We start from the raw sequence: 17,018 nt of genomic DNA on the forward strand, positions 1-17,018 counted from the left end.
CTATTGATGAAGACAGGTGTATTTTACAGTGTTGGTAGTATGAGTGTTTCTTACTGGTGTCGAATGCTGCTTTGAGGGCCTGGATGTCAGTGGCCACCCCTGAGATCCTGTAGATTCCCACCTCATCGATTCCCCTCTTCTCCACCTCCTCAATGCACTGGCGGACTATGTAAGGCACCTTGGAGCGCTCGCGCCTGTTGGGGGACAAACCCAACACTCATCAGAATTAATATTACAGCATGGCCCCTTTCAAATAACGTTAATGCTAATCGTAGCAATCAAACAAACTGTACAGAAAGATTATAGAGAGGGTCCTGTTACTACTACTACTACTACCTTGACTTTTCCCACGTTTTGTTGTTTTGCAAGGTAGGATTAAAATTGATTCAATTCTAACATTTGTAAAACATGAAAAATAAAACACAAATTTATCTCGATTACATAAGTATTCAACCCCGAGTCAACATGTTAGAATCACCTTTGGCAGCGATTCAAGCTCTGTCAAGTTGATTGTTGATCATTGCTAGACAGCCATTTTCAAGTCTTGCCATAGATTTTCAAGCCAAATTAAGTAAAAACTAACCACACCACTCAAGAACATTCATTAATCTAGTCTTCGTAAGCAGCTCCAGTGTATATTTGGCCTTATGTTTTAGGTTATTGTCCTGCTCTATTGCGTTTATTTTTATCCTAAAAAACTCCCTAGTCATTGCCGATGACAAGCATATCCATAACATGATGCAGCCACCACCATGCTTGAAAATATGAAAAGTGGTATTCAGTGATGTGTTGAGTAGGATTTGCCCCAAACATAAGGCTTTGTATTCAGGACATAAAGTTCATTTCTAATCCAATTTTTTTTGCCGTTTTATTTTAGTGTCTTATTGCAAACAGGATGCATATTTTGGAATATTTTTATTCTGTACAGGCTTCCTTCTTTTCACTCTGTCATTTAGGTTAGTATTGTGGAGTAATTAATGTTGTTGATCCATCCTCAGTTTTCTCCTACACACCAATTAAACTGTAACTGGCCTCATGGTGAAATTCCTGAGCGATTTCCTTCCTCTCCGGCAACTGAGTCAGGAAAGATGTCTGTATCATTGTAGTGGTACACCATGTAAAGTATAATTAATAATATTACCATGCTGAAAGGGATATTCAATGTCTGTTTATATATATTTTTTAAACGTCATCTACCAATAGGTGCCCTTCTTTGCGAGGCATTGGTCTTTGTGGTTGAATTAACTGCTTGACTGAGGGACCTTACAGATGTGTGGGTACAGAGATGAGGAAGCCATTAAAAATCCTGTTAAACACTATTATTGCACACATGCAACTTATTATGTGACTTGTTTAGCCAATTTTTACTCCTGAACTTATTTAGCCTTGCTATAACAAAGGGGTTGAATACTTATTGACTCAAGACATTTCAGCTTTTAATTTTTAATACATTTGTAGAAATTTCAAAAAACATAATTCCACTTTGACATTATGGGGTAGTGTGTGTAGGCCAGTGACACAAAATCTCAATGGAATCCATTTTAAATTCAGGCTGTAACACAACACAATGTGTAACAGGTCAAAGGGTGTGAATACTTTCTGAAGGCACTGTAGTTTGTTCATTAGTCTACTATGAGAGAAATTCAACATGGCTTACTTTGTCACAATACTGATTTTGACCCCGAACACCCCACTCTGTTTTTTGGAGGGCGTTCTCTTCAGACTCAAGTCCCGACTAGTAAACTTCATGGAGAACTCCACCTTGATCTGTGGGAAACAATACACACAAAGTGTCAAACAATCTGCATTATTTTATTTTCTTATTTGACAGGGATTATGTACCGTGAACATTGCAGCAGCTTTTAGTGACACAGCTCATCTGCAGTCCCTAATTTAAAATGACTTTAAAATACACAGCTCATCTGCAGTCCCTAATTTAAAATGACTTTAAAATACACAGCTCATCTGCAGTCCCTAATTTAAAATGAGGTTAAAATACACAGCTCATCTGCAGTCCCTAATTTAAAATGAGGTTAAAATACACAGCTCATCTGCAGTCCCTAATTTAAAATGAGGTTAAAATACACAGCTCATCTGCAGTCCCTAATTTAAAATGAGGTTAAAATACACAGCTCATCTGCAGTCCCTAATTTAAAATGAGGTTAAAATACACAGCTCATCTGCAGTCCCTAATTTAAAATGACTTTAAAATACACAGCTCATCTGCAGTCCCTAATTTAAAATGAGGTTAAAATACACAGCTCATCTGCAGTCCCTAATTTAAAATGACTTTAAAATACACAGCTCATCTGCAGTCCCTAATTTAAAATGAGGTTAAAATACACAGCTCATCTGCAGTCCCTAATTTAAAATGAGGTTAAAATACACAGCTCATCTGCAGTCCCTAATTTAAAATGAGGTTAAAATACACAGCTCATCTGCAGTCCCTAATTTAAAATGAGGTTAAAATACACAGCTTCCAAGTGCTTTCTTTTTTATCATTTCACAACATCCAGGAGTTTAAGTGGATCCAGAGTGGTTAGATGTTTACAGCTGTTTAAAAACACTGTGTTGCAGAGAAATCAGAGTTGGCCAAGCTCATAAAGATAATATTGCATTGTCTCTGGCGAACCATAACAAGCTACATTATAATATCCACACACTAAGCCCTGACAAGTCATCTTCTATTGATGGGGTTGAATGGGTAAATGACTGACAGGACCAGGAATGGAATTAGGAAATCAAGGGCTGGTTTCCTGGACACAGATGAAGCCTAGTCCTAGATTAAAAAGCATGTTCAGTGGAGATTCAACATTGAAAGAGCTTATTGTCCAAGAAAAGGCTTGATCTGGGTCTGGCAAACTGGCCCCAAAGGTTCCTGGTGTCCCTTACCCCATTCATCTCTATGACGTCCACGTGCCAGTTCTTGGACTGCACCGTCTGGGGGTCCAGCTGAAATAGAGAAAGAACATGACTAAGTTTCCTTCGTTATATTCTCTGCCCATGCCATAATCAATGCATAACCTCATAGGAGAGAAGGTATGACAAGAGCAGTGAGTGTTCAAATACACGTACAGTATCATGGACACAATCACATGGACCCTCACAGAACACACTCCTTGTATCCTAAATGTACAACTGCACTCTAGCAGAGACACTAAAGCCTTATTTCTGGCATGGTGCCTGTGTGATGTGCTTTCTTCTTGTGTTAACTTAATCTGACTGTCATTACACCACAGTCCCTAGCCAGCTCTCTGAGTACCCATAGTTCACTGCACTGGAGGAATTAGTCTGTTTATTAGGACACAAACATGAAGACATCCATGTTATGTTAACTTCGACTATGTTTTGTGTTGTACTTGTTGTTCTATAACTACAACCCTGGACCTAGCCAGCTCTGGACCTCTGCCTACCCAGGGTTCACTGCTCTCTCACTCTCTCTTTCAAGCACCTGTCCCATATGTGTCCCTCCCGTCATGCTCTGGTGAGGTTCTGAGGAGCTCCTTTAAAGTCCAGCCAAGAGAACAAAGAGGCCACGTTACAGTTTGTTTTCCGAGACGAGACTCTCCCTTCACCATGAGCTGGAGGAGGGGGGCTATTTTCTGACTGCTGCTACGTGGAGAGAAAATAAGACCCCGTTTTCCTTCTGCCTCCTCAATGGAAATTCCCAGACTGGCCTGTCTATATTTAAATAACCAAAAATCCCTGGGAACTTCAGATTCAACTGCAGTTTTTCTTTTCTCCTCCATATAAAATTTATAGGATGCTGACATCTGATAAAGTTAAATGGGCTTTGCCCCCTGTGTGGATGGAGCAGTGGTGCACGCTGGGTAATGTGTGTGTTTAGACTGAGAGGAACCTCTGTAGCCTAGCCAGCCTGAGGGCTCTGTGTGGGTCTGTCCCTACCTAATGACATTGATCATCTCTGCATTAAAACACACAATATTTCCTCTTTCATGCATCATGAATCAGCTCATTCACCCCAGCAGTCCTCTACTGGGCTAACTAACTAATGTATCACATTTCCCTCCTTCCACTAATGTGAACAAGAATCACATTGATTGAGATGAAAATACACCATACAAGAAAGTCCCCTTTTTCAAATTAAATCAGTAAATCACAAATATAGGCTAACACACAGCAATGGAAGCACTGCTGCTGCCCTTTCTGTTCACGACCATTTTATTGATATTGCTAGTTTCATCTTGTTCCTGTTAGTTCTTGTAAGCTGAACTGTCATCTGGTTGTGAGCCAAGTTCTTTGTAGCTCTGCTGAAATGCTTGTGGGAAGAGACAGGGCAGTGTGTTCTTTAAGAAAGTGAGACGGGGACAGGGGTTGTGTTTTTCCCATTTACGTATGGCTGTCTCTAGGGGTAAGCAGTGGCCATGAAAATGACTTCCTCACACGCTGCAGCCTGCTCAGTAGCAGAGGCAGAGCTGGGCAGTTCTCATGCTGCCTTGGGAGAATAGAGCTCCGACATGATGTATGATGAGAAGCAAACCCCAGAGACATCTGCCTGAATTTAAAATGGATTACATTTTGATTTTGTGCCACTGATCTACACACAACGTCAGAATGGAATTTAGTTTTTAGACATTTTTACAAATTATTTAAAAGCTGAAATGTCTTGAGTCAATAAGTATTCAACCCCCTTCGTTATGACAAGCCTAAATACATGCAGGAGTAAAAATGTGCTTAACAATTAACATAATAAGTTGCATGTACTCACTCTGTGTGCAATAATAGTGGTTTCATGATTTTTGAATGAGTACCCCATCGCTGTACCCCACACATACAATTATTTGTAATTTGAGTAGCGAATTTCAAACCCAGATTCAACCATAAAGACCAGGGAGGTTTTCCAATGCCTCGAAAAGAAGGGCACCGATTGGTAGATAAAATAAAAGCAGACATTGAATATCCCGTTGAGCATAGTGCAGTTATTCATTACATTTTGGAGGGTGTATCAATACACCCAGTCACTACAAAGATACAGGCGTCCTTCCTAACACAAAGCACTATGTTTGGGGCAAATCCGACAACATCCCTGAGTACCACTCTTCATATTTTCAAGAACGGTGGTGGCTGCATCATTAAAATAAACAGAATAGAGCTAAGAACAGGCAAATACCTAGAGGAAAACCTGGTTCAGTCTGCTTTCCACCAGACACTGGGAGACAAATTCACCTTAAAGCAGGACAATAATCTAAAACACAAGGCCAAATATACACTGGAGTTGCTTACCAAAACGACATTGGATGTTTCTGAGTGGCCTAGTTAAAGTTGTTACTTAAATCAGCTTGAAAATCTATGGCAAGACTTGAAAATGGCTGTCTAGCAATGATCAACAACCAACTTGACAGAGCTTGAACAATTAAAAAAATAATAATGAGCAAATATTTCACAATCAAGGTGTGCAAAGCTCTTAGGGATTTACCCCAAAAGACTCTCGGCTGTAATCGCTGCCAAAGGTGTTTTGACTCAGGGGGTTGAATACTTATCTAAATCAAGCTATATTATAGTTTTTTTTGTCATTCATCTTTAAAAAATGCTAGAATTTTTCTTACACTTTGACCTTTGAGTATTTTTTGTAGATCGTAAAAAAAAATACAATGATATCCATTTGAATCCCAATTTGTAACAACTAAATGTAAAAACGGTGTGTAAATACTTTCTGAAGGCACTCTATATAAGTCTCACAGACAGCTTTTCCACCTACCTTACACTAAACATGCTGTGTTAGATACAGACACTGCAGCCACTGACTAGCATAGCACTTCTACAACAAGGAGCTAATGCCTTTAATATACTGATTCAGCAGCTCGCTGTGAATACCATAACTACCTTCCTAGATTATGTTGCTGAGCGAGCGCAAGGCCAACACACTTACTTTCTCCTAACTTTACATTAAGCTAGCACTCATAAAAGTTTGTATTTAGGGAGTCTAATTAATTACCTAATAAAAAAAAGTTTTTGGAATCAATTACTTGGACACCTATTACCATTAGGGAAAATTCTGTCAACAGGGTTTGGGCTTTTAACAAGGTTGCCCTAATCATGGCTATGGGGTCCTCACTACTGTACTGTAACCCCCCAAATCAATCCCTAAAACTTCATGCAGTACCTCTCCCCTCTCTCAATTACAGTCTACGGCTCTACACACTTCTCAATAGACATAAAAAAATGAGTCAAATTGGGTTATACAAAAATGAAGAGCCTAACTACTATGGCTGACCCTGTAAAACAACACATTTCACTGCACCTATCTGGTGTATGTGACAATAAAACATATTCATTTAAAATGTTTATGCAGCCGAGCAGAGCGCATTCAAGCGCACCCATTAACCCCTCAATCACTCCACCGTTCACCTCTAATATTCTGCTGCTTTATTCAAAACTCCAGGAAGAACTTCTGCCCCAATTTATCAGTTTTCCTTTCCTTGCCTGGGAAGGAGAGACAGACCAAAGTGCCACTGATTCAGTGCGGTGCTACCCTATATTCTCAACCTATCACAGAGGACGGATAGATGGGAACAAGATATATTCTCAACCTATCACAGAGGACGGATAGATGGGAACAAGATATATTCTCAACCTATCACAGAGGACGGATAGATGGGAACAAGATATATTCTCAACCTATCACAGAGGACGGATAGATGGGAACAAGATATATTCTCAACCTATCACAGAGGACGGATAGATGGGAACAAGATATATTCTCAACCTATCACAGAGGATGGATAGATGGGAACAAGATAGATAGGTTGCTTTGGAAAGAATGATCTCCCCAACGTGACTTGGGGTTATGTCCATCTGGCTAGTAAAACAACAGGAGATGAGAGAAAAAAAAAAGTTGTTGTCTTGAGTGAAACCAATCAGAGGGAAGACTATATGAGGTGAAGCATGAACAAGGACAGAAAGGGGGCGGGTCCTCAAAGTATTTTTTATTCCAAATCCAAGAGACGAATCACAAAGCCACATCCTCTCTCTCCAGAGAATCCTTGAAACATATTATTAGCCAGTGTTTGTAGAAGAAAGACAGGCTGGTGAAACACAAGCTGGTGGAAGGATATGGGATATTAAAATCAGTAAATCACAAATATAGGAAATCCTAAACCAAACAATGGTTCCAATTAGGACCTTGTCACTCCTCCAGAGGTCAAAGCCTCCTTTATGCTGCCTAAAACACTGACTGACTGGAGAGAGGATGATAATACATGATGTAGGTCAGATGATACTGTATCAATGCATATCCACACTGACTACACTGTACAAATCAGCTTTCATGTGGAACAGAACATACTGCATATAGAAAAACAGAAGAGGAAAAATGTTCCATGAATTATGTGAGTGTGAGCGGACGAGTAGCAATGATGCTCTGTTTTGTGGGAACACACTGTTCTCTGAGCGACCCCTAGGCTCTGAGGGCCGACTCTCCTGTGTGTGTGTGTGTGTGTGTGTGTGTGTGTGTGTGTGTGTGTGTGTGTGTGTTGCAATGTTATTTCAGTGGGCTGGGGACATGGTGATCTGGCTGTGGATCGGGGGGCTCAGCTGGGGAAGTTAGTGGTCCTTCCCTATCTCAGCACAGAGCACCTGGTTGAGAGACCTAGCTAGACATCACCAGCACACACACACACACACACACACACAGAGTTACTATGACAAGCGAGAGGGGGAAAGAATTGATGCATGGAAAGTCAGTGGATGAGAAGAGAGCCAGTCAGGTGACTGTGATGTCACCTCTCTTCTATGTATAGTGTGGTATAGACCAGTGGACATGTGGCTGCCACTTGTATCAACATACATGTGCAGAAAGGCAGGCAAAACACACAAACAGTACACACACATACTGTACCGCACATGGTGTGACGCCCTTCTACTGCTCCCACTGCTGATGCCAACGGGGGACAGAGCACAGCCCAGGCACGATTGAAGTAGTTTGAAAAACAGATGCCGAGGTCCCTCTGGAGATGTTCCTATTCTAAATCCATCTCTTACTGAACTCTCCACAACCCTCCTGAGGATACTGTGGTATAATGTATCTACAACACAGCCAGTCTCCATCACCCAGGTACCTGCTTCTCACATAGGACATAAAATGACAGATCTAGGTTTTGGTCAAAGAAATTGGTTTATGAATGATGCATGTAAAAACAAACTGTCATGGCTTCCGATCTGAGGAAGGAAAACAACCTCTAGGATGTGGAACTTCAAAGCACTGGAAGTTTTCAAAACATGATAATATTGTAAGTGAACAATGCCATCAGGGAAGAAAAGTGTGCAGTCTGATTACACAAACGCTTGCCATACTCTTTAATTCATCCATTTAGATTAAGAGGGAATTCTTTTTCATTTTTTTTGTATTTTGGCAGCAATATTTAAAGCAGAACTTAATTATGATGAAGTATGAACTTTTGATACGGCAAATTCATTAATTCCTCTTAATATTTCCTTTGTGCTTTGCTACTTTCCTTGTATCTCTCACTTTCTGTTCACTGGGAGATTACATTTTAAATATTCATTCTGTGACTGACTGTTCTGTTTTAAATGAACAATAAGCGGCAATGTTCCCATCCGGTTTAATTAGAAACTAACTAGCTCAACTGCATGGGCCGTCGCTTTCATTTCATTAAACACAGCAACCTAGGGATTGTTTTTTTGTTTATTAAGACCTCTACAAACAAGACCATCATTATTTTTTCTGCTGACAGATTATATTACTGGCCTGATGATTGTAAACAAAAACAAAGCAATATGAGTTGACAATATTTTGAGTCTAAAATTAGCTGCAGATGAGCATAAGAGTAAATATACATAACATAGCTATGTAAAATGCTAACATCACTCTACTTATTAATAATATCATGCTTTGGTAAACAGCTGCTGATGTCATTATAGACAAGTGAAATGTAAGGCCTTTTTACTCGGTTGTCATGACCTTCCTGACAAGACTTCCTGGTTTGAGCCCAACCAGCACGCATTCTCAGCAGGCAGAGAGTTATGATTGGCCAAGGACCAGCCCAAGCATCCTATCACAACCCCTAAGAGCAACGTGTCTCAGGCATACCGTATAAGATCCAACTTCATAAACATCATGCAACAAAGGCATCTGCTTCAAGACAAGGCTTAAACAACAGCATGTTTCTGCCTGCAGCACACAGGTGATTTACAGGTAGTACAGGAGAGGGTGACCTCTCTGATAACCACCAACTCTAATGTTCTCACAGTTCTGTACACTACAGCGTGTGGTCCCATGCAGGTCAGCCTCACAGTAGCCTGGACAAAGAGGACAGAGAGAGGACAGAGAGGAAGAGAAAGAGACAAAGTCAGAGCGAAAGGGAGAAAGAGAGTATGTTGAGTCCTTGGGCTTCCTTATGTCAAACCGAGAGTAAAATCCATGTAAGCAGCTGACTTCCAATGATTGGCTGTTTCCACAACTTATCTGTTTTATCTTCTGTTAACTCAATCACATGTAGAAGGGTTTTCCAATCGCATTATCAAACACATTATCAATCCCTTGATGACCTTCTTTTGGTCTTGGATGGAAAGTTTGTATTTTTTATTAGTCCATAATGTAGCTGTAATTAGAGTATTTACAGTGATAATATGGGTCATCAAAAAAAGTGCTTGTATAGGTCATTTATAGGCAGGTAGATAAACAGCATTTGGAAACACCATTGATACCGTATGAGAGGGTGTTTTGTTTCACTTTCATTCCTCTAGTCCAGCCGAATGCTAACACTCTTTGTGTAGGTACAGTAGCAGGGGTTGGCACCGGTTCAAGGAACAGAACCGAGGAGCGGAAACAGAACCGGGAACGAAAGTTCTCTCTGGTGTTCCGGAACAGAACCGTTATTTTAAATTCTTGAGAACCAGTTTCTAATGCCTCTGTTGATTTCATGTGTTTAAAACAATGAATGAAAATTAACTATATAAACCGCTACTTGTTTTGGTTTGAACCGGTTCAGAACTTTATTATAAAAATAATGGTTCTGTTTGGAACGACTGGAAAATCATTTTGGTAGACACTGGTTAGCCAAACCGACCCTCCACTCTTTATGAACCCAGACCACGGAGGGTTTGTAATGAGCCATACCAAAGGGTCGAGTGGTTTAACACTCCTAGACTAATTGGATGATTCATGTAGGCCCCATCGAGGGAGAGATAGAGCAAGAGCCAGAGGGAGGGAGAATGACCCTGCTATTCCCACTTAGCCAAACAATACCCACTCTTCCACGAGGGACAGCGGGTTTGACCCAGCCCAGCCGGGAGAAAGTCATCCTGGGTACCAGCCTGAGGATGCTGCCTTGCCCCCATCCACCCCTCTGGAGCTCATTAGCCAGTCTGAGGGTGTCTGGTTGGGGATCGATGGGGGTGAAGGGCTGGACCCCCCCCCCCCTGTAGTGACAGTCAGATTTATGCCCTATAAAACTCTCCATTAGGGGCCTGGCTGGCATTTTAAGGCCCTTCAAAGAGGCAGTGGGATGAAACAGTATCATGTCATCTACACTAATCAACTGAAATGGAACACCACCCTTTTATGTGTTGAGAAATATGTTTAGAGATGGGAGAGGGGGGAGAATTATGGTTATACTTTATGTTCTGTCATACCCAAACCAGCAGAACACTGCTTTTGTTCCGGTTTTAAGGCAGTTGCTTTTCATGATTAATTCATGGGACTTTAAGGATACTGTAACTGATGCCCACCAAGGTGTGAAACACAATAACACGGCAAAATGGAAATCAGTATGGGAGAGGACATGGGTTCAGAACAAATGTAACAGAAAACATCATGATCATGGTGTTAAAAAGAGTATAATATCTGATTCTGCCTCAGCCAGCCTCCGCTCAGCCAGCCTCCGCTCAGCCAGCCTCCTCTCAGCCAGCCTCCTCTCAGCCAGCCTCCTCTCAGCCAGCCTCCTCTCAGCCAGCCTCCTCTCAGCCAGCCTCCTCTCAGCCAGCCTCCTCTCAGCCAGCCTCCGCTCAGCCAGCCTCCGCTCAGCCAGCCTCCGCTCAGCCAGCCTCCGCTCAGCCAGCCTCCTCTCAGCCAGCCTCCTCTCAGCCAGCCTCCTCTCAGCCAGCCTCCTCTCAGCCAGCCTCCTCTCAGCCAGCCTCCTCTCAGCCAGCCTCCTCTCAGCCAGCCTCCTCTCAGCCACTCTCAGCCAGCCTTCGCTCTACTGAAGTCCCTGCTTCTGATTCCTCTGCATTGTCTTAATTAGTGCTGTAAGAGTCATTGTCCTGTACGCACCTCCCTCCTCTTCCTCCCAGTTTAAAAGTCATCAACATGCTGCAGCTTACTCAACACATACCTCTTTCTCTGTCTAAATCTCACTATCTAATCTAAATCTGTTCTCAACACACACGCTCGCCTTCCTTTCTACCATCGTCCTCTCAGCCTAAATGTCTATTTTCATGGCAAACACACACACTGCAGTCTGTTCAACATAAACACTGCTGCAGTCTGTTCAACATAAACCCGCTGCAGTCTGTTCAACATAAACCCGCTGCAGTCTGTTCAACATAAACACTGCTGCAGTCTGTTCAACATAAACACTGCTGCAGTCTGTTCAACATAAACACTGCTGCAGTCTGTTCAACATAAACACTGCTGCAGTCTGTTCAACATAAACACTGCTGCAGTCTGTTCAACATAAACACACTGCAGTCTGTTCAACATAAACACTGCTGCAGTCTGTTCAACATAAACCCGCTGCAGTCTGTTCAACATAAACACACTGCAGTCTGTTCAACATAAACACACTGCAGTCTGTTCAACATAAACACACTGCAGTCTGTTCAACATAAACACACTGCAGTCTGTTCAACACAACTCTCTCTGTTCAACTCCCTCTTCCACACCCACTCTCTCTTTCCTTCCTCTCCCACACCCACTCTCTCCTTTCTTCCTCTCCCTCGTCCACACCCACTCTCTCTTTCCTTCCTCTCCCTCACCCACTCTCTCTTTTCTTCCTCTCCCTCTCCCTCTCCCACACCCACTCTCTTTCCTTCCTCTCCCTCTTCCACACCCACTCTCTCTTTCCTTCCTCTCCCACACCCACTCTCTCTTTCCTTCCTCTCCCTCTTCCACACCCACTCTTTCCTTCCTCTCCCTCTCCCACACCCACTCTCTCTTTTCTTCCTCTCCCTCTTCCACACCCACTCTCTCTTTTCTTCCTCTCCCTCTTCCACACCCACTCTCTCGTTCCTTCCTCTCCCTCTCCCACGCCCACTCTCTTTCCTTCCTCTCCCTCTCACACACACTCTCTCCTTTCTTCCTCTCCCTCGTTCCTTCCTCTCCCTCGTCCACACCCACTCTCTCTTTCCTTCCTCTCCCTCTTCCACACACACTCTCTCCTTTCTTCCTCTCTCTCTTTCCTTCCTCTCCCTCTCCCACACCCACTCTCTTTTCTTCCTCTCCCTCTTCCACACCCACTCTCTCGTTCCTTCCTCTCCCTCTCCCACACCCACTCTCTTTCCTTCCTCTCACACACCCACTCTCTCTTTCCTTCCTCTCCCTCTTCCACACCCACTCTCTTTCCTTCCTCTTCCACACACACTCTCTCCTTTCTTCCTCTCCCTCGTTCCTTCCTCTCCCTCTCCCACACCCACTCTCTTTCCTTCCTCTCCCTCTTCCACACCCACTCTCTCTTTCCTTCCTCTCCCTCTCCCACACCCACTCTCTCTTTCCTTCCTCTCCCTCTTCCACACCCACTCTCTCTTTTCTTCCTCTCCCACACCCACTCTCTTTCCTTCCTCTCCCTCTTCCACACACACTCTCTCCTTTCTTCCTCTCCCTCGTTCCTTCCTCTCCCTCTCCCACGCCCACTCTCTTTTCTTCCTCTCCCTCTTCCACACCCACTCTCTCGTTCCTTCCTCTCCCTCGTCCATACCCACTCTCTTTCCTTCCTCTCCCTCTCACACACCCACTCTCTCTTTCCTTCCTCTCCCTCTTCCACACACACTCTCTCTTTCCTTCCTCTCCCTCTCCCACACCCACTCTCTTTTCTTCCTCTCCCTCTTCCACACCCACTCTCTCTTTCCTTCCTCTCCCTCTTCCACACCCACTCTTTTCTTCCTCTCCCTCTCCCACACTCTCTCTTTCCTTCCTCTCCCTCTTAGCACCCTTTAACAGCATGGGAGTGGTATAGTGGAAATGTCAGGGATACTATAATCCCTCCAGTTCAATGCCTGATTCTCTGTGCTGCTGTAGGATGAATATGGTGGATGATTCATGTAGTCCCCATCGAGGGAGGGTTTGGATCCAGCCCAGACAGGGTTAATTCATAGACCTGACGTTTACTCAGACTCAACCATCAAAGACTCACTCAACATGAATGAATGAGACCTCATAGCTGTGTGAAAGTATGCTTCTATGGGAGGATGTGTATGTGAGAGAGATGAGATGAACATGAAAGTGCATGATCAAGTGTGTGAAAATATGTGCAAGTGTGAGAGTAGGCATGTGTGTGTGTGTGAAGGTGTGTACTATACTGTGATTATGAGAGAGGTACAGAGAGTCAATATGGCTCTGTGTGTAAACTGAGTATCAGTGTATATAGAAAACTAACATTGTGAGTGTGCAGCACTGAGTTGAACAAACCAATTGTCTATGTCATTTAAATAGAAGCAAAACAGCCCAAACAGATAAGACTGTCCTCTCTCCCAGATTCCCAGATCAGGCCTGAAGTGCAGGAGGACAGCCAGGGCTGTGGATAGGTCTGGGATCAGCTGAGATCAATGGGGGTAAAGCTGGGGGGATTTCTGCCTGTAATCCAGGTCTGGAGTGTCAGGAGAGACAAGCAGAAAGATAGACCTGTCAACTCCAGCCACCAGCAGCAGGAGGGTCTTTACTGACCTGTCTATAGATCTGGTATTCACAATAAGCTGCTCAGGGTTCATTATATTGCTTCCACATTTTGCCAGAGAAGCGCAATCTATTGAAGTGATTTCATTAAATGTAAATGTGCTGTCCTGCCCTTCATCTATTCTGACTGAAGTGGATTTAACAAGTCACATCAATAAGGGATCCTAGCTTTCACCTGGATTCACCTGGTCAGTCTGTCATGGAAAGAGCATACTGTTTTGTACTCAGTGTATGACACAGTATAGTGGCTAATGGATACCAGCACACTGATATCAATCTGCCATACATTAACTGCCTCTGTAAAATATATGTGCTGCACATCTACACAGGGGATAAAAACAGTATTTACTAAAAAATAACCTCTCTTTCTCCTTCCTCCCACGCATGAGCCCTGACCTAGAACCTGAAGCTAAGGTCTACGTGCGTGCGTGCGTGCGTGTTCCCCAGACAGAGGAGTCAGTCAAACTTGAAAGCGTAGTAAACTGGAACATGCTTCTCAACGTGTCATTGAGATGACAGTAATTGCCCCGTCTATTTAGTAAGGAACGGATCAGTAATTAGTCTCTCCCCGGGTTATCATGTACCCTGCTGAGAGGATTGTGGGTCATAATTAAGCTCTCCCAACAACACTCTGGCCTTAGATAAGTGTCTCAGGGTAATGTCTCTACAGGACAGCAGAGGGAGCAGTCTCAGACTTTCAGCTACACCAAAACTCCTCTGATTACCTTAACAGATCAGCAACCACAGACAGAGGTATATCACCATTCAGCTTCACTGGCTGTACACTGAGGAGAGAGCTTGGAAAAAGCAGAGCGGTAGATGTGGAAGGAGGATGAGAGGGTGAGAAAGTGAAAAGGGGGTGGGGAGGGGTGTAGGGGAGTAACGGTCAAGGCTGTGAATTCACTTTACTGTAGCATCTCACACATACACAGTACTCAGGGCAATGAGACAGTTACTGCGGTTCCTCACTAACAGCACATTATACAAGTAAATGATCTCCTCTGCCTAAATCTTTCATTTCTATACCAGCGTCATCTAATAACATCAGCACAGAGCATGAAGGCTTTAGCTGGAGTAACAGTACCAGTTAGAGGTGTATATTTCACCACAGTGCATAGAAGTACAGAGAGAAAGGGATGAAAACAAACACACAGGAAAGAGAGAGATAAAGATGAAGACAATGACAGAGGGACAACCATGACTTAGCTGATCAAGAGAAAGAAAGAAAAAGGGGACCTTTTGTCTGAGGAGCTTGCTGCGTACGTGACCCCATAGCTTGGCCCCGGTGTTGGTGTGCCTCTTGATGGCTGAGGGGGTTTGATGCTGCTGAAGCTGCTGCTGGTTGTTCTGCTGGTGATCCTCCACACAGCACTGCTGCTCCAGCCGCTCACATACGGTGTTCAGGTTCACATCTGACACCAGGATTTCCGTCATCCTACCTGAGGCGTCTGCCCACAGGGTTATAATATGAACTAACTAGGAACAAAATCCCCAAGGTAGCTGCTGTCCAGAATAACCTTATGTCAAAGATCAACACTAAATACCAAGGTTGGGATTCTCTTTTAAATGTGGAGACTAGAAAAGTCTCTCTCAGTTGATGTTCATTTGGAAATGAAGATGAATAAAATAAAGGTGAAAATTGAAGATAAGGCAGATGAGGAGGGCACAAGGTTTGAGAGGCAGCTTCAGTCTGTGAGAACAGAGAATCCTGATTCTGACATGGTTTTCATTCTTCTAAAGCCGGAGAATTCCACACTGGTTCCTCTCTGGGATGTCAAGCTAATTCCACACTGTGCTGCTGCCAGCATCTCCACAGCTCACAATCTGATTTCCAGTAATGCAAGCAGAGAGAGGGAGAGGTGGAGCGAGAGAGAGAGAGAGGGGGGAAGCAGAGAGACCGGGAGGGAGGGTGATGCAGGAGGAGGAGGGGGAGTGAACGAGCTGCTGCCGTTACCACCGGTTTCCATTTCTTCAGATGTGAGAACACACCTCCAAATAACAGAGAGAAGGAGAGCGAGAGAGATGACAAGCCCTGCTCTGTGCCTTTCCTCATAGCCTTCATGCTAATTGGTAACCAATTGAGGAAGTGCGTAAAAAAGGAATAAGGAATGTGAAGAAGAGAAGGAAAGAGAAGAGGGAGATGTGATCTTTAACAGGGTTATTTAGATCCCATCAGAACCAACCACATTTACACAACATATAACAGAACCTCAAAAGAACAAACTCTCCACAAATCAGAGTTTAACAACGGTGGGAAAAAAAAGAGGCTAAATCATTTTATCACCAAACACAGACACCTTCTCGTGTCGTGACAAGAAGCACGTTTTTGTACTCTAAACCTTCCACCCCCTCGCTCCCACTCTCTCCTCACCCTTTTTCTCTTCCCCTTTCTGTCCTTCTCTCTCCCCCTCTGTTGTCTGTTCGCGAGCGCGCGCCTGTTGCCATGCGTTTTCTCTAGATGACTTCTCCTCCACGCTTCCACACTCCACTGAGTCCTCCGTCCATTATGTGTGTGTGTTTGTTCGCGAGCATGCGCATGCATATCTGTGTGCTTGTGTGTTATGTCTGTGTGGGCTTCCACACCCACTACTCCAACCACTCTCCCCTGCCTCCCCACTCCCCCGCTCTCTCCCCAGCCCAGCGGTCCATAGGGACAGACGCAGGACTAATTGACCCCCAGCATTTCCACTACGCTGGTTAACCCCTTACACACCACCTCCCTCAGCCGTCCATCCACACACATCAGGACATCACTCATATCTATCCACCCTCTCTGGAGACCACTAGAGTGAATCAGTCTCCTCTCAGACACCACACTCCAAAAAGCAAGTTCTGCAGCCTCTAGTTTTGTCTTGTCTTGATCATTGTCCAGCCATGTGGTCAAGTGCTGCAAAGAAAGACCTAGTTAAGCTGCAGCTGGCCAAGAACAGAGCGGCACGTCTTGCTCTTCATTGTAATCAGAGGGCTAATATCAATACTAAGCATGCCAGTCTCTCTTAGCTAAGAGTTGAGACTGACTGCATCACTTCTTTTTATAAGAAACATTGTGTTAAATTTCAAATTGTTTGCATAGTGAACTTACACACAGCTCTGACCCCCCCCCCCCATGTTCTGTGTTGGACCCCAGGAAGTAGCTGCTGCTTTCACAACA

At 43.7% G+C, this 17,018-nt stretch overlaps 1 protein-coding gene across 7 annotated transcripts in view; it reads right to left on the bottom strand.

Annotated features, from left to right (window-relative positions):
• abr (ABR activator of RhoGEF and GTPase) overlaps window positions 1-17,018 on the bottom strand; it is a 233,895-nt gene that overhangs the window by 5,877 nt on the left and 211,000 nt on the right. For 6 of the 7 annotated variants that reach the window (XM_029700420.1, XM_029700422.1, XM_029700424.1 and 3 more), the window contains 3 exons: window positions 2,893-2,952; window positions 1,658-1,767; window positions 55-194 (listed from right to left, as the gene is read on the bottom strand). In XM_029700420.1, the coding sequence (XP_029556280.1) occupies window positions 55-194; window positions 1,658-1,767; window positions 2,893-2,952 (310 nt within the window). Of the gene's footprint in view, window positions 1-54; window positions 195-1,657; window positions 1,768-2,892; window positions 2,953-15,103; window positions 15,707-17,018 lie in introns of those variants that run through there. The other variant, XM_029700426.1, reaches the window with a different exon arrangement.

The sequence above is a fragment of the Salmo trutta genome, chromosome 19 (genome assembly GCF_901001165.1).
Source record: "Salmo trutta chromosome 19, fSalTru1.1, whole genome shotgun sequence".
NCBI classification, from domain to species: Eukaryota; Metazoa; Chordata; class Actinopteri; order Salmoniformes; family Salmonidae; genus Salmo; species Salmo trutta.